At 40.5% G+C, this 24523-nt stretch overlaps 1 protein-coding gene across 3 annotated transcripts in view; it reads left to right on the top strand.

Annotated features, from left to right (window-relative positions):
- Positions 1–65: 65 nt before the first annotated feature.
- Positions 66–24523, top strand: part of LOC122429346 (24-hydroxycholesterol 7-alpha-hydroxylase) — an 81331-nt gene continuing 56873 nt past the window's right edge. Inside the window, exons 1-6 of one of the 3 annotated variants that reach the window (XM_043449573.1) lie at positions 66–590; positions 10536–10671; positions 13518–13692; positions 16815–16964; positions 17912–18005; positions 23714–23821. In XM_043449573.1, coding sequence (XP_043305508.1) covers positions 414–590; positions 10536–10671; positions 13518–13692; positions 16815–16964; positions 17912–18005; positions 23714–23821 — 840 coding nt within the window. In that variant the 5' untranslated portion in view covers positions 66–413. The remainder of the gene's footprint in view (positions 591–10535; positions 10672–13517; positions 13693–16814; positions 16965–17911; positions 18006–23713; positions 23822–24523) is intronic. The other 2 variants (XM_043449574.1, XM_043449576.1) reach the window with 2 other exon arrangements.

Genomic DNA, 24523 nt, shown 5'->3' with positions numbered 1-24523 from the left:
GGGAGCGGAAAACAGCTCGCTGCCCCCGAGGCTTCTGGGAAATGTAGTCCGCGTGGCTCCGCCCCTTTCGGCCGAGTTCTCTGATTAGCCGTAAGCCAGCTGCCCCTGAACCATTCCCCCGGTGTCCATAGTAACAGGGCTCCCTTCTCCACCCTCTGCACTCGCCCCTGCTGGATCCAACCCCTGCCTTCTGTCCGGGATAGCCAGGACTTGAAAAAGACGTGGACGTGGGAGGAAGAGATGATGCAAAAGTTACCTAAAAATTGGGGCGGAGAAAAGAGGCTACAGTTAAGAAGTCGAGCAAGCTGCAAAAGTAACAACGGAAAAATTGGGAGGTCCAGTGAGTGCCCTGTTCCAGGGCGAAGAAGCAAGACTTTGCCCTTCTCTGATTCAGGAAGGTGCTAGACAAAAACATGGAATTCATTTCCCCAACAGTGATTATAATCTTAGGTTGTGTTGCTGTTTTATTATTTCTTCAGTGGAAGAACTTGCGTAGACCCCCGTGCATATCGGGCTGGATTCCTTGGATTGGAGCTGGTTTTGAGTTTGGAAAAACCCCTCTAGAATTTATAGAGAAAGCAAGAATCAAGGTATGTGGCCTGAGCACATGGGGTTTCCGGAAGAGATAATGTATTCTTTTTTATTTTCTTTCGTTACATCTCAAATGCAATGTTAGAACGTGGGGAACCTACCTACTGCCCTCAGTTAAACGATCTAGCCATTTATGAGTAAGTTAACTAACAATCAACTGTCTTATGCAAGATTTTTCTAAAGAAATAGGTTTTTATGAGTTGTGAAATACAAGACAGCTTGTCAGTACCTTTTTGGAAGTAGAAATTAATTTAAAAGTGCTAGTTACTTCATCATAGATTAAAAATCCAAAGTGTATATATATATTAACTAAATTCAATGATTGGGAAGACAGAAGTGTAATATAATTAATTTCGATTTATGAAAACACTTAATAAGTTGAGTATCCAAACCAAGATTAACACCAGGCAGTTGTAAAAATGGCTTGCAAACTTGGTTTTTACAAATAGAGTGGGCACTGTATTTTCGGCTGGTGTTATTTGATTATGGTGAGGTCCATTTTCACTGCACACTAAGGATATTAGTAATCACTGTTGTTGTACATGTTTTTGTCTTTAAAATCACTTTTAAATATATCTTTCAAAAATAGTATATAGGTTGCTGCTAACTTTTTTCTTTATTTCAAACAATGCTTCAATTAACAGTCTTGTGTGTATGTTCCTGTGTGTTTGCACTGTTTGTACTTTTTGCACTTACCTGATTGTTTCATCTGAATAAATACCTAAATGTGAGACTACCTAAAGGACATTAAATTGTTTATATTATTGTGTTGCACCTAGGGATTATGTAACAATTAAAGAATTATGTAAGAATCCTTTTTCTTTTCCTTTGAGTGTAGGAGATTTCCTGACTCTCATATTCTGGCCCATACTAGGTACCATAATTCTTGCTAGTTTGATAGATGAAAAATACTATCTTTTAAAGAAATACGTCTTTGTCTTCTGTAGCCTTCCTTAGATATATGATTTTGATAAGTCTTTAGGAATGTTTCTGAAAGCTTGTCTCAGAAAGTCAAGCAAGGTCACAAAGTTTATTCTGTTTTCTTGTAAAAGGTTTATAGCTTTGTATTTTACATTTAGGTCCTAAAGCCACTTAGAGTTAATTTTTTTGTAACGTGTACAGAAAGGATGAGTTTCATTTTTTTTCCATCTCCATGTCCAGTTGTTTCCGTATTATTTCTTCAAGGACTTTCCTTTCCTCACTGAATTGCCTTTTGCAGCATTTCAAAGATTAATTGACCATACATGTGTAGATCTATGTTTAGCCTTTCTATCCTATTCCATTGATTAAATGCTCACTCCTTTGTTAACACTAATACTACAGTTTTATAGTAAATCTTTAAAACAGGTAGTGAAAATTGTTTGAATATTTTGGCATTGATGTAGCATTCAAGATTCAGTTCAGTTCAGTTCAGTCACTCAGTTGCGACCCCATGAACTGCAGTATGCCAGGCTTTCTGTCCATCACCAACTCCCCAAGCTTGCTCAAACTCATGTCCATCGAGTCGGTGATGCCATCCAACCATCTCATCCTCTGTGGTCCCCTTCTCCTCCCGCCTTTAATCTTTCCCAGCATCAGGGTCTTTTCCAATGAGTCAGTTCTTTGCATCAGGTGGCCAAAGTATTGGAGTCAGCTTCAGCATCAGTCCTTCCAATGAATATTCTGGACTGATTTCCTGTAGGATTGAATGCTTTGATCTCTTTTCAGTCCAAGGGACTCTCAAGAGTCTTCTCCAACACCACAGTTCAAAGGCATCAATTCTTGGGTGCTCAGCTTTCTTTATGGTCCAACTCTCACATCTGTACATGAATACTGGGAAAACCATAGCTTTGACTAGACAGACCTTTGTTGGCAAAGTAATGTCTCTGCTTTTTAATATGCTGTCTAGGTTGGTCATAACTGTTCTTCCAAGGAGCAAGCGTCTTTTAATTTCATGGCTGCAGTCACCATCTGCAGTGATTTTGGAGCCCAAGAAAATAAAGTCTGTCACTGTTTCCATTGTTCCCCCATCTCTTTGCCATGAAGTCGTGGGATCGGATGCCATGATCTTCGTTTTTTGAATGTTGAGTTTTTAGCCAGCTTTTTCACTCTCCTCTTTCACTTTCATCAAGAGGCTCTTTAGTTCTTCTTTGCTTTCTGTCATAAGGATGGTATCATCTGCATATCTGAGGTTATTGATATTTCTCCCAGGAATCTTAATTCCAACTTGTGCTTCATCCAGTCGGTAATTTCACATGATGTACTCTGCATATAAGTTAAATAAGCAGGGTGACAATATGCAGCCTTGATGCTTTCCCAATTTGGAACCGGTTGATGTTCCATGTCCAGTTCTAACTGTGGCTCAAACAAAACCTTGTGGGCACCAGGATGCAGGGACCCCACAAGAGACTGAGCCAGACTTGCCTTTGAGTGTTTGGGTGTCTCCTGTGGAGGCGTTGGTCAGTAGTGGCCTGTTGCGGGGATAGGGGCTTTGGCTGCAGCAGACCTGGGAGGCTCTGGGTGTGTGCCCCACCATAGAGTCACTGAGTAGACAACCCACAAACTGGAGAACAATTTTATCAAAGGAGTTCTCACACTGTTGTGAAAGCTCTAGGGCCCGTAACAGGTTTTCCAACATCTGGGGATCTGGAGAGGGACTGAGAACCCCCAGAGCATTTGACTTTGGAAGCCAGTGGGATTTGATTACAGAACTTCTATAGGACTAGGGAAACATACTCTTGGACAGCACAAACAAACCCTTGTGCACACCCGGACCCAGGAGAAAGGAGCAGTGACCTCACTAGAGACTGAACCAGACTTGTCTGTGCGTGTGCAGGAGTCACCAGCGGAGGCGTGGGTTGACAGTGGCCTGCTATGGAGTCAGACACTGAATTCTGCAGTCTAGCATAAGTCCTTTTGAAGGAGGTCTCCATTAACCCTACCATAGTTTGGCTTTAGGCCAAACAACTGGGAGGGAACACAGCCCCACCCATCAACAATTGGATTAAAGATTTACTAAGTGTGGCCCCACCCACCAGAGCAGGATCCAGATTCCCCCACAGCCAGTTTCTTCCATCAGAAAGCTTCCACAAGCCTCTTATCCTTATCCATTAGATGGCAGACAGAATGGAAACTACAATTACAGAAAACTAACCCAACTGATCAGTTGGATCACAGCCTTGTCTAACTCAATAAAACTATGAGCCATGCAGGCCATGTAGGGCCACACAAGATAAACCTACGGGTCATGGGGGACAGTTCTGACAAAATGTGGTCTGCTGGAGAAGGGAATGGTAACCCACTTCAGTATGCTTGCCTTGAGAACCCCATGAACAGTATGGAAAGGCATTTAAGATTATTTGCATTTGAATATAAAATTTTGAATTGGCTTGCCAATATCAATAATAAAAACTGATAGAAGTATTATTGGAAGTTTGTTAAGTCTATAGAAAAATTGAGGGAAAATTGACTTTTTAATGATATTGTCTTCTATAACTGCCATATCTCCCATTTGTTATATAATATTTTTAGGCATATTCTGTCGTTTCTGATGATGGGAGTCTTGCCTGTGATTGTTAATTATTTTCCTGAAGTATTTTATATTCTTGAGGCTATTGTAGATACCTTGAGGATATTGCAGAAATTGTAGATTGTTTTCACTTTTTTTTTTCCCTCTTGGCTGCACTGTGTAGCAGGCATATGGGGATCTTAGTTCACTGACCAGGGATCAAACCTGCACCCCCTGCCTTAGAAGTGCAGAGTGTTAACCACTGGATGCCCAGTGAAGTCCATAAATTGTTTTCACTTCTGTTTTCCAGCGATATCACTCTGGCACATAGAAGATATAATTGTTTTTGTTTTGTATTCTCTTATCTTGCCAAATTCACTTATTAGTTCCAGTAGTTATTTTGTAGATTTCCTAAGATTTTTAGACATACACAGTATATCCTACAAACAGATAAGTTTATTTCCTGTTTTCTGATCTTTATGCCTTTTATTTCTTTTTCTTACATAAAGAGAAGTGAAGTGAAGTGAAAGTCGCTCAGTCATGTCCAACTCTTTGCGACCCCATGGACTATAGAGTCCATGGAATTCTCCAGGCCAGAATACTGGAGTGGGTAGCCATTCCCTTCTCCAACATAAAGAGAAACTTCTAATAGACTGTTGAATAAAAATGGTGTACATAGATAAGCTTGTCTTTTTCCTAATATTCGGGGAAAAGTGTTCAGTGTTTCAGCATTAAATTTCTTATTACCTATAGGTTTTTCAAAGGTGCCTATTTCAGACCTGACCTGGTCCATACCCAGAATTCACAGATGCTACCTGGGAAATAAATAGTGACCTAGTCACTAAATCAGTTCACTCCTATTTTCAGTGTTGTTTTAGTCCATTTAGATCTTATTGTTTCCCCAACTCTCTGATGCCTTTAAAAATATGATTTTTGTAATCTACCTCTCTTTTCTTTCATCCTACGCAGACACAAAGGCATCTGCATTTGTTTTTTTTTTTTTTTTTGGGGGGGGGGGGGTTGATTGTTTATTTTACTTTCATCCTTTTAAGATACCTTTGCTGGATACAGAGAACTACACTGGTTAAGTATCTTCTTTTTTTTTTTTCATTCATTTTTATTAGTTGGAGGCTAATTACTTTACAATATTGTAGTGGTTTTTGCCATACATTGACATGAATCAGCCATGGATTTACATGTGTTCCCCATCCCGATCCCCCCTCCCACCTCCCTCCCCATCCCATCCTTCTGGGTCTTCCCAGTGCACCAGCCCTGAGCACTTGTCTCATGCATCCAACCTGGGCCGGTGACCTGTTTCACCCTTGATAGTAAACTTGTTTCAATGCTGTTCTCTCAAAACATCCCACCCTAGCCTTCTCCCACAGAGTCCAAAAGTCTGTTCTGTACATCTGTGTCTCTTTTTCTGTTTTGCATATTGGGTTATCGTTACCATCTTTTTAAATTCCATATATATGCGTTAGTATACTGTATTGGTCTTTATCTTTCTGGCTTACTTCACTCTGTATAGTGGGCTCCAGTTTCATCCATCTCATTAGAACTGATTCAAATGAATTCTTTTTAATGGCTGAGTAATATTCCATTGTATATATGTACCATAGCTTCCTTATCCATTTGTCTGCTGATGGGCATCTAGGTTGCTTCCATGTCCTGGCAATTATAAACAGTGCTGCGATGATGAACATTGGGTGTGTCTCTTTCAGATCTAGTTTCCTCGGTGTGTATGCCCAGCAGTGGGATTGCTGGGTCATATGGTAGTTCTATTTCCAGTTTTTTAAGGAATCTCCACACTGTTCTCCATAGTGGCTGTACTAGTTTGCATTCCCACCAACAGTGTAAGAGGGTTCCCTTTTCTCCACACCCTCTCCAGCATTTATTGCTTGTAGACTTTTGGATAGCAGCCATCCTGACTGGCGTGTAATGGTACCTCATTGTGGTTTTGATTTGCATTTCTCTGATAATGAGTGATGTTGAGCATCTTTTCATGTGTTTGTTAGCCATCTGTATGTCTTCTTTGGAGAAATGTCTGTTTAGTTCTTTGGCCCATTTTTTGATTGGGTCATTTATTTTTCTGGAATTGACCTTCAGGAGTTGCCTGTATATGTTTGAGATTAATCCTTTGTCTGTTTCTTCATTTGCTATTATTTTCTCCCAATCTGAGGGCTGTCTTTTCACCTTACTTATAGTTTCCTTTGTTGTGCAAAAGCTTTTAAGTTTCATTAGGTCCCATTTGTGTATTTTTGCTTTTATTTCCAATATTCTGGGAGGTGGGTCATAGAGGATCCTGCTGTGAATTATGTCAGAGAGTGTTTTGCCTATGTTCTCCTCTAGGAGTTTTATGGTTTCTGGTCTTACATTTAGATCTTTAATCCATTTTGAGTTTATTTTTGTGTATGGTGTTAGAACGTGTTCTAATTTCTTTCTTTTACAAGTGGTTGACCAGTTTTCCCAGCACCACTTGTTTGCATTTGTTTTAAAAGCTGCAGAATATTTCCTGAGTCATAGTTCACTTAGTCACCTAATGATTGACATGGTTTGCTTTCCATATTTCACTATTATAAATAATGTAGCAACAAATGTCATTTCTATGTGTGCAAGTATATCCGTGGAGTAAATGATCTGATTCAAAATGTCAGTGTATTTTTTTATTTAATTTTTATTTTATATTAGATTATAGGGTTTCCAGATGGTGCTAGTGGTAAAGAAAGATGCTACCTCCGACTTAAGAGACTTGGGTTTGAGCCCTGGGTCAGGAAGATCCCCTGGAGGAGGGCATGGCAACCCACTCCAGTATTCTTATCTGGGGAATCCCATGAACGGAGGAGTCTGTTGGGCTATGGTCTGTAGGGTCGCAAAGAATCGAACAAGACTGAAGCAATTAAGTGCGCACGCACACATTAGGGTGTAGTTGATGTGTGTTAGTTTCAGGTGTGCGGCAGAGTTATTCAGTTATACATATACATATATTCATTCTTCTTTAAATTCTTTTCCCATATAGGTTATTACAGATCATTAAGAGAACATTGTAACTTAGAGTGAAGTGGGAAACTTTGTGTTTTGAGCAGAGGAGTAATGTGATCTGATTTAAATTTTAAACAGTCACTTTGGGCACTCCATTAAATGTAAAAATATAAAACTAAAAGAAAAAAAATAATTTGAAGGTTTTGGCAAGAATTCACGTTTGAGACCCTGGTGGCTAGTACCGTGGTGATGGCAGTGGAAGTTTGAGAAGTGACTGGATCTCTCTTAAAGGCGGAAGCCGCAGGATTTCCTGGTGAATGGAACATGGTGTGTGAAAGAATGAAAAGGGTCTGAGGTGACTCTAAAATGTTAGGCTTGAGAAACTAGAACTTGGACTTACTATCAAGTGAGATGGACAGTATTACCTATAATGTGGCCCTGAGTGCCTGTACATGTTGCCAAAGGCCACTTTCCTGATGGAAACTTAAGAATTCTCACTTGAGCAAACCTTCAACAATGGAAATGATTCATCTTCTTCTAAGTATTGAGTAATAAACCATTGAAGGTAGGGAACGTGGGAGACAACGTGGATGTCTGCATCACTAATGGAAAGATATGAGGCTTCACTATTTTGGGGTATTAGCTATTAGGCCAACAGTTGCCTAATAGCATCCAACAGTATATTCCAGGAATGATCATATGCCAATTTATGCAGATCTGGAAATGACTCATATTGAAGTACTCATGAGCCTAACAGTATTTTGAGATATTCATATTAACTGTTGTTGTTCAGTTGCCAGTCATGTCCGACACTTTGCCACCGCATGAATTGGAGCATGCCAGGCTTCCCTGTCCTTCACTATCTCCTGGAGTTTGCTCAAACTCATGTCCATTGAGTCAGTGATGCCAGCCAACCACCTCGTCCTCTGTCACCCCCTTCTCCTCCTGCCCTCAGTCTTTCCCAGCATCAGGGTCTTTTCCGATGAGTCAGCTCTTCGCATCAGATGGCCAAAGTATTGACGCTGCAGCTTCAGATTCAGTCCTTCCAATGAATATTCAGGGTTGATTTCCTTAAGAACTGACTGGCTTGACCTGCTTTCTGTCCAGAGGACTCTTAAGCATCTTCTCCAGCACCACAGTTTGAAAGCATCAATTTACTATAATAGGATATAAAAGTACGGGTGGTTGTTCCAAAAATACACTTGTTGAATGTGGTACGGGAAAGTCAGTGTGGCCACGGGAGGAAATGAGAATGAGGCTTTGAAGGAAGGTTATAATACTCATGGGTCCAAGACAAGGGTCACTGTGTGCTCTGCAAGGCCACGGCAGAAAGAACTCTTGCCAGTCAAGATGCAGAAGATGGAACAAGAGAAAGCCCCATGCACAGCCTCTGTTGGAGTTTCCTCGGGAAAGCAAGGCAAGGCAGGGTGGACAATTTAGGACTGACGACCCTGAAGAGTTTCCTGGGGCTTTAAGCTCTAGGGTTGGTCTCCAGATGCCCGGTGACTTTTTCTGGGATGATTTAGGGCAGAGATCAGATTGGCTTGGTGTGTCAGAGTTTAGACCAGGAAAGAGTTGGGAATATAGACTCAAGATGGGTTGACTTCCATATGAGAGGCGTGTTCCTGGTTGGTGGAATCCTTTGCTCTCTCTAATTATCAGCTAGCTCTGAGAGGGCCATTTCTACCCAGTAGTGCAGCCAGGGGGCTTCCCTGGTGGCTCAGTAGTAAGGAATCTACCTGCCAATGCAGGAGACACCAGTTCGATCCCTGGGTCGAGAAGATCCCCTGGAGAAGGAAATGGCTACCCACTCCAGTATTCTTGCCTGGACAGTCCCATGGACAGAGGAGCCTGGCGGGCTACAGTCTCTGGGGTTGCAAAAGAGTTGGACTTGACTTAGCAACTCAACAACAACAACAACAAAGTGAAGCCTCCAAAGCTTCACATCATGAATAAGAAAACATAGCTCAAGAAGACAAAAGAATCATATCAATTTGGGACTTCTGTAAATTTTGGGCAGAAGCTATAAAATACTTTTTGTTAGTGGAATTTGAAGGACTTGTATGGCTTAAAAACGATTAAAATATTTTTAATGTAATGGTTCCTCTTCTCTTCCATTTGTGCTACCTGTACTTTTCTTTTGAAGTATGAGATTGGTTTGTGTTTAAATGAGTATTTAAAGAGTATTTTGAGTATTCTAAGAAAATAAAAATACATCTTAGTCAACCCTTTGTATTTTACCTCTGCTTATTTAAATGTATTTGAGAGAACATTCAAGAGAATTTAAGAGGTGTCATTTGAATAGAAAAAGAAAAAAGAAAATGTAGCTAATATAAGTGACCCTGTGAGGAATGGATGCCAAATAGACACCAAATCTAAAAAAAGTACAATTGGAACAGTAAGCTCTTTTGAGGTTAGAGTTGTAGGGAAGATTGTGGCTTATTGCCTCCATTCATAATTGAGGCAAATGTTAAATTATAGTTAGAGGCCAGTGAAAATAATGATATCTTTTTCTCCCAGTAAAGTTGTGGACTCCCTGAAGCCAAACCCTGCGCTAGAGGATGTTTGACTCCTAGAGGCTCCTAGGAGTCATCTGATAGAAAAGGCACAAGTGATGGTGTATGAGGGAGAAGGTATCCATGAAGAACAAAGAGAGAATGTGGAATCCATACCACAAGTGAAGGAGGTTGGGCATTTCCCAGGGGCAGGACCTCCACCTGTTAACTTGAGGGGAAGCATGGAGAATGGGGACAAATGGGTACAATTCTTTGCCCTGGTGGTGAGAAGCTGAGGGTGCTCATTTTCCCCAGTGAGTTACTAAGCAGGAACTCTCTGAGTGGAGAGGGTTGGGCAGGGTGAACAGGTGAGTCATTTTGGAAAGGGAGAAAGTGAACATTACAGAACTTTGTATTGTAGACATTATTGAGTGACCAGAGATTGACGGTGAAATCAGTCAGCAGTTTATCTTTTTCTTGAACAAAGTTCAGCCATAGGTTGCTTATAACCCTCCAGGTATCTTGAAGACAGTGTTGGAATATCACAGTGTTTAACCTAATTTCTAACAATTATTTCTAAGTTTTATTTGCTACTGCCAGAATGGAAGGTGCAAACAAATAAAAATACGATCAGAAAGAAGGTTAAATATTACGACAGAATAAATTAGGATTTATATAATTAAATTTCACTCCATCAATCAAAATTTATAACTAAGTACTAGGAAATGGAAAGCCACTCCAGTATTCTTGCCTGGAAAATTCCATGGACAGAGGAGCCTGGCAGGTTATAGTCCATAGGGCCACAAAGAGTCGGATGCGACTGAGCACACATACATTATACCAAATCTTAATAGTTTTTATCTTGACTGTAATCTCAGTATTGGGGTTCTTGAGGAAGTCTGTCTTAAGCATAACCCATGTCCTGTAACTTATCTATTGGAAATGCTCACTAATCTGATCTGTACTTATGTGTTTTCTTTCAGTATGGACCAGTATTTACAGTCATTGTTATGGGCACCCGAATGACCTTTGTTACTGAAGAAGAGGGAATTAATGTGTTTCTCAAATCCAAAGAAGTAAATTTTGAACTAGCAGTGCAAAATCCCATCTATCGTACAGGTAAACAGTATTTTCAGATAGCCCATTTGAAATACAGCATGGAATCCCAAGAGCAGTTGTAGGTAACAAGCACATCTATCAAAAATGAGGCAGACCCATAATTTTATTCCTTAGAGTAGGGATAGAAAAGAATTTGTGATGAGTTTGGCCTTTGGAAAACAAATTGTGTGCTTAGTCGCTGAGTCGTGTCCAACTCTTGGTGGCCCCTTGGACCGTAGCCTGCCAGGGGCTCCTCTGTTCATGGGTTTTTCCAGGCAAGAATATTGAAGTGGTAGCCATTCCCTTCTCCAGTGGAATCTTCCCACCCCAGGGGTCAAAGCCAGGTCTCCTGCATTGCAGGTGGATTCTTTACCATCTGAGCCAAGCCCGAAAAATAAATTATTGGCAATGTAAAACATGAGGATCTCCACAAGACATGTGGAAAAGATAAGGTCACCTCATGGACGTTTACTTGGGAAAATACTGGAATCTGCATCCTGTTAACAGCCCCCAAGATGTCACTGACTCTGTTACACTGCTGTGCATGTGTTTTACAGGCTATAGCTCTTGTTTGATCTCATGTTGCACCAATAGTAAGCCCCCCTCCTTTATTTGGCTGTGCTCCGTCTTTTGTTGCAGTCCAGGAGAGCTTCTCTTTGTGGCATGGGCTCCCTGGTTGCAGTGTGTGCCTTTAGTTACCCCGCAGTGTGAGGGAGCTTAGTTCCCTGACCAGGGATCAAACCCACGTCCCCTGCATTGGAAGGCAGATTTTTAACCCCTGGACCACCAAGGAAGCCCCAGTAAGCTTTTGTTTGTTTGTTTGTTTTGTTTTGTTTTTCATTTATTTGTATTAGTTGGAGGCTAATTACTTCACAACATTTCAGTGGGTTTTGTCATACATTGACATGAATCAGCCATAGAGTTACATGTATTCCCCATCCCGATCCCCCCTCCCACCTCCCTCTCCACCCAATTCCTCTGGGTCTTCCCAGTGCACCAGGCCCGAGCACTTGTCTCATGCATCCCACCTGGGCTGGTGATCTGTTTCCCTATAGATAATATACACGCTGTTCTCTGAAACATCCCACCCTTGCCCTCCCCCACAGAGTCCAAAAGTCTGTACATCTGTGTCTCTTTTTCTGTTTTGCACATAGGGTTATCATTACCATCTTTCTAAATTCCATACATATGTGTTAGTATGCCGTAATGTTCTTCATCTTTCTGGCTTCCCAGTAAGCTCTTTACTGTGGCATTTCCTGACATAATCCATAGGGTTATTAAGGTGAGTGTGGCTTGGCTTCATATAATTGGTGCCCTTTCTTTCTTCATCCTCAGAGACTGCTAGACTCGATTCATCAGCATAAGCATACTTTCAGTGTGACTGTCTACCTTTATTTCTCCCCAGGATGTGAACATGCATGCTAAGGCCATTTGTCTTCCCAGGAATACAGAGCTGGTTCATTTTGCACCTGGTTCTTTTCTCTGCTTTCACAATGCCTGTGCTTGCTTCTAACATCTTTCTTTCTCTTGGCTTCCTTTTTTTGCTTCTTTCTTAGGTTCATTTTCCTGTAGCTTCTTCTTATGCATTTCTTGCCATTAAGACATAAAAGTTTGTTTTCAAAGCTGTTAGTGATCAATAGCATGATTATAATTTTTTGTTGCTTGCATGAAAAATCACAACATGTTGATTACATTTTTTGACTCTTTGATGCTTCTTGATATTTAGACTGGCATTCCATATCAAAGAAATATAAATATTTGGAAGATCCGTGATCTTTAAATTTGCATATTCCTTCAGAAAAATATACCAACTTACCTATCAGAGGTATACTGAAATGATCATTTTTTTTTTTTCAGCTCTGCCTCCCCTGGGGACTTTCATGTTTAAATATTTCTAATTGACAGATAAAATATCTCAATATTTACTCATGAGCCAGCTTCCCGTTCATTTTTAGTATACCTCTACCACATAAATGATACATACTCAAGAAATGTACAAATTATTTTTCATTAACTTATGTGAAATGTAACCTACATATAATAGGATGATGAAATATAAAATTAAAAATTATTTTTTTAAAAGCTTATTTTGAAGATAATTAAAGAGGATTTAAAGAAAAATATAAAGGAATAATGAGTTCAAAAATTCATACTCTTTAACACCCAGACCAGACCAGATGTGTCATGAAAAGAGCATGAGCACTAGGATAAAGGGAACAGTGGAATGGTGTGGGGACTTCCCTGGTGGTCCAGTGGTTGAGAGTTCACCTTCCAATTCAGGGGATGCAGGTCTGATCGCTGGTCTGGGTGCTAAGATCCCACATGCCTCATGGCCAAAAAACCAAAACATAAAGCAAAAACAATATTGTAATAAATTCAATAGAGACTAAAAATGATCCACATCAAAAAAAAATAAAAGGAGGGGGCTGAACAGTGGCGCCAACGCTACTCATGGAGTTAGGAACATCCTGCTGGTGGAGACAATATTTAAGACACTTAAAGGAGAAAAGAAGTCAGAAGGAGAAATGTATATCTTATAGGTGTGTAAGGGAAGTGAGGGTTGGTTGTCAAAAACAGAGAACATTCTGAGCAGATAGAACAGCTCGTGAAGATGGTGAGATGTAAAAAAGAGTGTGTTTTCCCTGGAATATATATTTGGAGGGTGGAGACACTGGAAATACCATTGGAGACCTGGAAAGAAGGTAGAAGGCCTTGCAAACTTTGTTAAGGCTTTCACCATCTCACAGTCTATGTTGAATCTTCACCCTTGGCTCTAGTTCCTGCTGATCAAGACACAGAGGGAGGTCACTGATGGTTTACTTCAAGACGTGGTAGCTTCTTTTGAAAAGTGTTTTCTCTGTTTATAGCATCCATCGCAAAGAATATCTTTTTAAAACTGCATGAGAAACTTTATATCACGGTGAAAGGGAAAATGGGGACTTTAAACCTATACAAATTCACTGGACAATTGACTGAAGAATTACAGGAACAGTTGCAGAATTTAGGTACTCATGGGACCACAGACCTGAACAAGTTTATGAGGTAAATCAATGCCTTATTTTTGCTTTGTTTTCTTTTTTGGGGGGAGGGGAATAAGAAAGTTTGAAGCCTATATGTTGGACCTCAGATACTATGTGATGGATTAATGAAATCTACCTTACTAACCAATTAAAAAATTCTATTGCTCTTTTAAATTCTAATTAATGGGCAGTTTTCATTTAGTACTTCAATTTGAAGTTAAGCAAACAAACCAATAGATCCCAGGCGGCACTAGTGGTAAAGAACCTGCCTGCCAGTGCAGGAGATGTAAGAGATGATGGATTCAATCCCTGGGTTGGGAAGATCCCCTGGAGGAGGGCATGGCAACGCACTCCAGTATTCTTGCCTGGAGAATCCCATGGACAGAGGAGCTTGGCAGGCTACAGTCCATGGGGTCACAAAGAGTCAGACACAACTGAAGCAACTTAGCAGGCACATACAAACAAGCCAATAAAATCATTTTAGCACATATATAATAATTTCTTCTTAGTCATTCCTTGCAATTTTGTATGCTTTCCATGGATTTCCTTCATATAATTGTTATGTATCCACCAGAATTTTGATAAAGCATTCACTGCAATTTGTGATTATTCGAACAAGAGAACATTGAGAGGAGAGGGAAGAGGAGAGAATTGCAAAGTAGAGGACAAGATTCCAGGAGATGTCTATGAGACTTCACAAGGTGGCTGAGGCAAAGCCACCATGGGCCTCAGGACTGAGCCCAGAGTCCTCCGAGAGCAGAGATGCTGAGAAAGTGAGACAGGCAAGGACAGTATGGGGAGCCAGGTAGTGCTTAGTTATGTTCTGGAGCTTTTTGACAAATGTCAGGGCTGAGCACGGGAGCCATGTGAAAAATCCCCACCACGTGCAGGGAGATTTGGTAAATTGAAGTTAGCAGTGAAGCACTTTTCCATCTCAGGGGGATACCCTGATACTGGAGGCAGGATTCAACTGTTCAGACTCATAAAGCACAACAACATTTAATATTTTGTTAGAAGTCCAGAAATAGGGTAAAAATAAAAACAGAAACAACCAACCAACCAAACTTTTGACATGCCCAATGTATACAACAAAACAAAGCAAATTCTTGAATAACTTTTAAACTGTGACAGAAGGAGATCCTGAGAATTTTCTGTCAAGGACAGATGGCAAACAAAAATGGAAGATACAGTACTTAGTGTTACTAATCTAGAACATATTAATAATCTTTGATATTCTTTTATGTAAGTATTCCACAGTAATTTTATTCACTTGAGGGAAAACTTACTGATGACAGATACTGTAGACTTCAGAAATATTCACAACCTAAAAGCTGAGAGTTATGTTTTATTTGGTGGGAATTTTTAGGATTTCAAGCCCTAAAACTTCAACTTCAGCATCTCAAGTTACCCTGAGAGAACTGCTTTGAAAAGGTGAGACCAGGATCCAGGTCATATAGAAGTTTTGCAACAAAGGACAGGTAGTCTGAACATCTATCAGAAGATTTTTATTAATCAAAGAAAACCACATATCTCAGGAATTTAGCACTTTTCTATGTTTGGGAATATGCAAGAGTCTGGGCTCACTGAAATCATTCATTTGATAGGCACCTCAGCTCTCCGGGACTAATATCCCGTGTTTTCACATCTGGAGGCTCCTGGGGCTCACCACAGGGAGTGGCTGCAGTCTGAGGGCTGCCAGGTGGCAGGTATTCTTTTCCTTCCTGAGTTTCCTCAGGGCTCCCCAGCTCACCATCAGTGGTGGCTATAGTTGCTGATGACTGTGACATCCTTTGTTTACTGATACGGCAGAAAATATTCCATTTCTCAATACTGCATGTGAGTTTTCAGTATAGTTCAAAGTCATAAGATCCTGGGAGATATTAGGAATTTGGTGACTAATATTGCCCTTGATTCTTTGGTTATTTTTTTTGCTGCTATCTAAAGGTATGAGCAGTATCTTGGTTATTGTTGTTGTTTGCTAAAAATAAGTGCTTGTTGAAATTGTGTTGAATTTTTCTGTGTATCAGTTTGATAAGGACAGAGTATAGGGACAAAGTATGTGATTAAATAGTTAATCCCACTAGGGGATTGCAAGTAGAAAAAAACATGGGAGGCCCCTGTAAGTTAATGATTACTCAAGAAAACAGATTTACGTAACCATGAAACCAAGCAGGCTCGCTTAGCAGTAAAACCATGCAACAGAAGCACAAGACATGCCCCAAGACAATACAACAATGGTGGCATGAGGCCCTCATCCAGTTCAGTGAGCTCAGTAAGTTAGGACACGCTCTCTGCACACATAAAAAACAATAATTTATGGACGTTGCTTGACCATGTAGGGACAAGAAAGCTCCCCTGCTCAACTTGCAGGAGGAACTGATGATGGGAGCATGACATCTGGTCAAGAAAAAGAAGGTCTTCTCCGCTTCCTCGCTTTTCCTTTGTTTGTAAAACTGTAGCCCAGTAAGTTCTTGGGCTGAGGCCTCCTCTGACCCACTACTCATAAGCCTCACACGCATCCTATTCTGATAAATAATTCCTTATCTATCACTCTGTCCCTCACTGAATTCTTTCTGTGCTGAGACGTAAAGAACTATGGTACCAGAGCTCTTCAGAGCCCCCTAAAACACCACCTTAGTTTTAAGCTCACATTTATCAGGATCGAACAATACTTGATTAGAAAGCATTTGAAAATCTTTAGATAAATAAGACCACAATTTTACGCCTAAGTTATCTTGAGCACAGCAAGCAAATATTAAAAGCTCTTAAGAGTGACTTCCCCCCACCAAATTTATCACATATGATTGCGTGCATGTGTGTGTGCTAAGTCTCTTGAGTCGTGTCTGACTCTGCGACCCCATGGACTGTAGCCCACCAGGCTTCTCTGTCCATGGGATTTTCCAGGCAGGAATACTGGAGTGGGTTGCCATGCCCTCCTCCGGGAGATCTTCCCAACCCAGGGATTGAACTGGCGTCTCTGATGTCTCCTGCATTGGTAAGCAGGTTCTTTACCACTATCGCCTTGGCAGCCCCACATATGATTGTCTACCCCTAACATATAGCTGTTGAATAATACCTTCTTGTATCCTGTGCCTTCTTCTTTGGTCACTGGCTCTGACATTTTATGTGTTTCTATCTTTGCAGGCACCTCCTTTACCCCGTCACAGTGAACATACTCTTTAAAAAAGGTCTGTTTCCCTCAGATGAGAGGAAAATCAGGGAGTTTCATCAGCACTTTCAAGCTTATGACGAAGGTTTCGAATATGGGTCCCAGTTGCCAGAATGCCTCTTCAGGTAGAGAGCTGTTTCCTGTATTAATTCCCTTTTCAAGCTCCCCTCAGCCATTCATATTTGTCACTCCTTTCTTTGTTCTAAGTGGATATAATAGCAGTTTAAGTGGAAGAGACAGAAGCTAATTCTTATGACCAGTTAGGTGTGTGTGTGTGAATTGAGGGAGGAACTGAAGAAGAGTGATGGATATTATTTCTTTAGTCTCATTTTGAGGAACAAAAACAAGAGGGGAAGGGGAGAATATGAGAAAGAAACGAAGAGTCTGTTTTGAGACCTTCTATGCCATTTCCCTTCTATGCCATTTCCAGCTTACTCTTACCAGTCATTCCTGCATTATCAAGTGTGACCTGAGTTAGAATCAGACCTTGTCCTTATTCTCCGCTGAGGCAACAGTAGTTGTGGTCAATTGTATTTCTTACAATTGGCTCAGAAAAAGTTTATGAAACAAACAAACAAACAAAAAAGAAACAAAAAAAAAAGTTTGTGAAACGGTTTGATTACAAAGTAATGTGATTTTTTTTTTTTTTTAGTTTCTTGGCAGTTGGTCTACACTGATGACTGGTCAGAAAAGATTAAAACGCTCTTCGTCAGTTTGCTTTACCTCATTTAACCCAGTCACAGGTCCGGTACTAGTTTTTCATCCTCCTGACACAGGCAACAGCCAGAGTAAACTTAGACTGAGCAAGTCATAGGCCCTGTTTTCTTACTCAGCGCCGGTCCTTTAGGGATGCAAACATTTCTTTGCAAAAGACACTAAAATGTGACTGCCTTGGCCCCTCAGTTTCCCTTGGATACTGATAAATCTGAAGGAAGACCTCTCATGACGTTCCCACTCAAAAAGAAGATGTTTGGAGAATTAAAATTCCATAGACCATGTCCCTTTTCTGCTGTGATCTATTACTCCTAGAGTGCTTTTCAGTTAATTTATACACGTATTCTTTCTCACCTAGAAACTGGTCAAAATCCAAAAAATGGCTTCTAGAACTTTTTGAGAAAAACATTCCAGATATAAAAACATACAAATCTGCAAAAGATAATTCCCTGGTAAGTATTCCTTAGATTTTTTGTGGTTGTCGTTGTTGCTGAAGATCATGAAATGCATTAGATACCATTTTGCCATCCACTGTGTCGGATGTTTACATATGTTATTTTATTATTACATCCTCACAACAGGGAGGAAGGAATTAACCCTATTTTCCATAAAGGAAAAACTGAGACTACAGATAACAAAATAACACAATAGTCTGAGTTTCTTTTTAAATTGATTTATGGTGGCACAGTGGTAAAGAACCCACCTGCCAATGCAGGAGATGTAAGAGACGCCAGTTCAATCCCTGGGTCGGGAAGATCACTGTGCCCCATAAGAGGACATGGCAACCCACTCCAGTATTCTTGCCTGGAGAATCCCATGGACAGAGGTGCCTGGCAGGCTACGGTTCATAGGGTCACAAAGAGTTGGACATGACTGAAGCGATTTAGCATACACACATTGATTATAGAGTTGTTTGTGTCAACAGTCTCAGGTGGCAGTTACAGCCAGTTAGGCAAAGATAATAAAGCTTGACAAAGTTGACTTTTTCCCCTGAGGTCTCCACCACTCATTGTTTCTCTCTTCAAATGCAACCAGGTAGTATGATATAAAACTTAAAGAGCAAGGCACCAGGAGTCCCTCTTCCAAGTGTCCTGGATCTATTGTTCTCCACGTGTGGTCCCTAGACCAATGGTACCAGCATCACCTGGGAACCACTCAGGCAGAAACCCTGGGAGCCTAGCCATCTGTGGTTTAATGCACCTTCCAGATGGTTCTGATGCTTGCTAATGCATGGTTCTCCGTCCTGACCACTCATTAGAATCCCTGGAAGCTTTGGAAAATTACCCGATTCTCCAGACTCACCCTGGGAGGCTGAGCATCCTTTGGCCTGAACTGCCTGGATGCAGATCCAGTCACTGCTCTGTGACCTTGGATGTGGTACTTAGCCTCTTGGTGTCAGTTTTGTCACCTACTTCATAAAGTTGTGGGATCCAGTGAGTTAGTATTTGGAAAGCACTTGGAACAGAGTAAAGACTATGGAAGAGTTTATCATTGTTATCCTCACTGAAGAAATCACTTCCTGTCTTTTAGCACTTAAAGATGACATCAAACGTTTTTGTTCGTTTGCTTTTAGTTAACAATAGCAAGTGTTATTTTCAACAACTCTGCTGAACACTGGAGGGGAAGTTCACTTTAGAAAAAAAAAAATGAATGTGTGAATGTTTGGGGATCTCCCTCCTGAATGAAGGGGATAGAAAGTTAGACTGGGTACCAGGACAGCTGGAGGATTAAATTCTTTAATGCAAACAATCTTTGCTGTATATCATAAGCCGCCATTATATTCTGCAAGGCATTTCTGAAAAGACAGAAAAGGGGAAAATCACATTGCCTTTTATTTTGTTAAATTAAAAAAAAATAATAATACAGTAAAGTACAAAAAAAATAATCATCACCATATACAGATTATTCAGAATTAAACAGTCAACAGTTAGCCAAAAGGAAAGGAAGTTAGACTAGGATGCCCTTCACTGACAGACTTTGCCTCAGCTAAGAATTCTATTGTACAAACAGATCTAGACAAACACATTTTTCTTTGCATTATTTTCCGGGATTTAGAGGTAAAGCCATGTGTATATAAAAGCTGGACCCAAGTAGATCTGTAATCTAGGAGCCTAGAAAACAGGGGTTTCAATGCCCCAGTTAAAACTTCCCGGGATTTCCTTGTGGCTCAGCTGGCAAAGAATCCACCTGCAATGCGGGAGACCTGGGTTCGATCCCTGGATTGGGAAGATCCCCTGGAGACAGGAAAGGCTACGCACTCCAGTATTCTGGCCTGGAGAATTCCATAGACTGTATAGTCTATGGGGTAGCAAAGAATCAGACATGACTGAGTGACTTTCACTTCACTTCACTTCATATAGTCCATGGGGTCGCAAAGAGTTGGACATGACTGAGTGACTTTCACTTCACTTCACTTAAAACTCCCCACTGACAATAATTCTAGAATAGCATTTATTTTTCTTACTCTGAAGAAATGAGGTACTTTAATCATAAGTACTTGAACTCCCTCTTTGAATAAAGACAAATTTTGAACTTTGGTGAAGCTTATTCATTGTTTATGGCTGGGACTGAATTCAGCTGGAACACTCGTGAGCTGTGTGACCTCATTTTTTAAAAAAGGCCCTTTCTAAACAAGAGATGCAATCTGCTGGATGCCAAAGAGGTCATGGAGGTAGATTTGGCAACCTTATGGGTCATGGAGGAAACTTTGGAAGTGGTGGACGTAACTTTGGCCTTGGAAAGGCCAAAGGATGTGGAAACTTTGGTGGAAGAGGGGGCTATGGTGGTGGAGGTGGTGGCAACAGAAGGAGTTATGGAGGAGGTGATGGTGGATACAATGGACTTGGAGGTGATGGTGGCAACTATGGCGGTGGTCCTGGTTATAGTAGTAGAGGAGGCTATGGTGGTGGTGGACAGGATATGGAAACCAAGGTGGTGGATATGGTGGTCGTGGTGGAGGATATGATGGTTACGATGAAGGAGGAGGTTTTGGAGGTAACTATTGGTGGTGGTGGAAACTATAATGATTTTGGAAATTACAATGGACAACAGCAATCAAATTATGGACCCGTGAAAGGGGGTGGTTTTGGTGGAAGAAGCTCGGGCAGTCCCTATGGTGGTGCTTATGGATCTGGTGGTAGAAGTGGTGGATGTGGTAGCAGAAAGTTCTGAACACTCAGAAAAGGACTACAGTTCTTAGCAGAAGAGAGGGCAAAGAGTTGTCAGGAAAGCTATAGACTTCTTTGAGACAGTCATCCCAAATGCATTAGAGAAATTGTAAAAATCTGCCACAGAAGGAATGATGATCCATAGTCAGAAAAGTTACTGCAGCTTAAACAGGAAACCCTACTGTTCAGGACTGTTATACCCACAGTTTGCAAAAAGTGCAGCTGTTGATGAATGCAGTGTAGTGTCAATTAGATGTTACATTCCTGAGGTCTTTTATCTGTTGTAGCTTTGTCTTTTTGTTTTCATTACATCAGGTATATTGCCCTGTAAATTGTGGTAGTGGTACTGGGAATAAAAAATTAGGGAATTTTTAACTTAAAAAAAATTTTTTTTTTTGTTTCTGTTTTCCTCCAGCAGTATTCACACAGAGTTTATGTCTTTATACCAACAATCTTTTAAAAACATGGGCTAAGAAGAAAATAAAAGATTTTGTTGTCTTTTACTGTATAAGTAGATTTCAATGACTTAGGGATTTGTTTGTGTTTTTTTTTGGCTGCACCAAGTCTTAGCAGTAGCATGTGGGCTCTAGTTCCCTGACCAGGGATTGAACCCAGGGCATCTGCATTCAGAGCACAGAGTCTTAGTCACTGGACCACCAGGGAAGTCCCTCAATGGCCTAGTTAAGCAAAAGACTAGAAGAAGATTTTTTATTTTAATATTATACACACTCATCACATCATAATTTTATCATATTTTAACATGAATGACTTCTCCCATGTTATTCTAGATATATATCTAGATATATATTAAACTAATGTTTTTATTTAAAACTGTGCCACAGAATAGCCTATCAAGAGAATGAAATATATCTGTAGGGTTTTCAATGAAATATTAACTTTGTACCATAACAACTTGCATTGTAAATCTGATAGAAATCAAGAGTAAATGAAATTTATACTTAAATTATTTTCAAACCTGCTAATCCATTGTTACAAAAACAATAAGACATCACTAACATTCATGGGGTGCTTACTGTGTGCCAGGCATAGTATTACACATTTCACAAATTCATTACTCATTTATTTTTCACAACAACTTATACCTGGAAAACAGAGGATTGTTAAAATCAGAAAGCCAGGGTTAATCACTTTTGAAACATTACATTCTTTGTAAGTAACAGGAACAGCCTCTAGTCATGTGTTTACTTTGATAGTGATGTAATTGGTGTTTTCCATATTATAGAATCTGAAGAAAAACCACTGCATTGTAGTGTAATGCACTTCTCCAGATCCCTAATCCATGAGTTAAGGATTGAGTCTCTAAGGGGCAGCATAGCCCTAGTGGCTAAGATTGTCCCAAAGGGCTTTCCTGGTGGCTCAGATGGTAAAGAAAAGAATCTGCCTGCAATGCAGGAAACCTGAGTTCGATCCCTGGATTGGAAAGATCCCCTGGAGAAGGGAATGGCTACACCCACTCCAGTATTCTTGCCTGGAGAATTCCATGGACAGAGGAGCCTGGCAAGCTACAGTCCATGGGGTCTCGCCAACAGTCAGACATGACTGAGTGACTTTCACTTTCAAAGGGCAGATAGCCTAGTCGCTAAGATTGTGGGCACTGGAGCCAGGGGCCAGACTCCCAGGATTCAGTCCCAGCTCAACCAGTGACGATCTGTATGTCTCTAGCAAAGTTCCCCAACTTAATTGTGCCTTCATTTCCTCAAATGTGAAACAGTGAAAATAACAGATCTACTCCTTGGAGCTGGGGTGAGCATTGAATACTTAGATTCCTGCGAAGCCCTTAAAACAGTACTTGCCTTCCAAAGCAGTGACTAGACTTTAGCTACTATTATTTGTATTGCCTATTTAAGATTCACAGTGCACAAGTAAGTTTAATGAAAATGTTACAATGTCTGAGTTTCTTCATGGTGCTGGAGATGACCATTGGCAGAGGCAAATCTGGGAAACCTTCCAATGAAGGAAATGCTTTCATGGAATTTGTGTGATGACCTGAGAACAGCCACAGTAGGTGGCCTTGGATGTAGCCCTGATCTGACCTGGCACCGTCCATGTCAAATGTCAGTTCTCTGCATAGTTTTAGAGTATTGCAATATTTATACTGTTTTGGACTCAACCAAGATGCCCTTCAATAGGTAAGTGGATAAATGGATAAACTGTGCTACCTACAGAGAATAGAGTATTAGTGCTTAAAAGAAATGAGCTATCAAGCCATGAAAAGACATGGAGGAACCATAAATGCATATCCCTATGTGAAAGAAGCTAATATGAGCAGGCTACGTACTGTCTGATTCCAATTATGTGACATTTTGGAAAAGGCAAAACTATGAAGAAAGTAGAAGGATCAGTGGTTGTTAGGGACTGGGCAGAGATTAGTAGACAGAACTTAGAGGATGTTTTAGGGACATGAAAATACTCTGTGTGATATTGTAATGATAATAGATGTCATTATGCATTTGTCCAAAGCCACAGGGTTTACAACACCAAGAATGAATCCTAAGGTAAGCTATACACTTTAGATGATTATGATATATCCATTTAGTTTCATCCTTGGTTAAAAAAAGAAATGTACAGTTCTGGTAAGTGATGCTGACGACAATGGTGAAGGCTACGCAGATGTGGGGGTAAGGGTTATATGAGAAATTTCTGTACTCTCCTCTCAGTTTTATTGTAAACCTACAACTGCTCTTAAAAAATAAAGTGTTTAAAAAAATTAAGCTGGGATTTGAACTAATGTGGTAAGAGTGTTGAACCCCAGAGTCCCTACTTCCAATTACTATTCTACCAGTAAGTATGTAAATCCCTTAGCATGCCTGAAATCGCAAACCTAAGAATAGCAAAAATCGTATCTTTCAGATTAAAGAAAAATGTTCTTTTCCGATTAAAGAAAGGTGATCTTTATTAACATTAGTCTTGGTCACATAGCTCTGGTTTGACAATATTTCTTTCTTTCTTTTTTTTTTTTTTGCTTTAAACAGACAGTCATGCAGGCTGTACTGGATCTCCTAGAGATGGAAGCAAATGAACAGAAGAGTCCCAATTATGGGCTCTTACTACTTTGGGCTTCTCTGTCCAATACTGTCCCTGTAAGTATGTTAGTAAAGGAAGGCATGCATTTCAGTCTGCTGTACTTTCAGTTTTTTCCCTTCATTGTCCTTCCTTTCTTGTAATTTATTTATTTATTCATTTATTTTTGGCTGGGTCGCGTCTTTGCTGCTGTGAAGACTTTTCTCTAGTTGCAGAGGGCGGGAGCCACTCTCTAGTTGCAGTGCGTGGGCTTCTCGCTGCAGTGGCTTCTCTTGCTGCAGACCTCAGGCTCCAGCATGCAGGCTTCAGCAGCTCCCAGACTCTAGAGCACAAGCTCAGAAGTTGTTGGTGCTCGGGCTTCGTGGCTCCATGGCCTGTGGGATCTTCCTGGACCAGGGATGGAATCTGTATCACCTGCATTGGCAGGTGAATTCTTTACCACTGAGCCACTAGGGAATTTAAAAAAAAAAAATTTTTTTTTTCACTTGTTATGGGGAAGAAAATGACTGTCTTGGATTTGGTTGTGAGATAGGAAAACAAAACTGAGTGCCTAAGGAAATCTGTTACGATCACAAAGGAGGCACAGCAGAGATCTGAAGTACATTCTGTTCTTTGTAAGGCAGCATGTAAGAGCCTAAGGAAAAAATTTGCACTTTTGGGTCAGATGTGACAACACCGGTGTATGGAGCACTTTCTGTACTTTCCGCGTTGGGCAGCATGCTTAATGTCGGTGCTGTAAAGATGAGGAAGTCTTGACCCCT

The sequence above is a fragment of the Cervus canadensis genome, chromosome 28 (genome assembly GCF_019320065.1).
Source record: "Cervus canadensis isolate Bull #8, Minnesota chromosome 28, ASM1932006v1, whole genome shotgun sequence".
Lineage (NCBI taxonomy): Eukaryota > Metazoa > Chordata > Mammalia > Artiodactyla > Cervidae > Cervus > Cervus canadensis.
The sequence above is the reverse complement of the archived record's forward strand: the minus strand, read 5'-3'. Positions and strand labels throughout refer to the sequence as shown.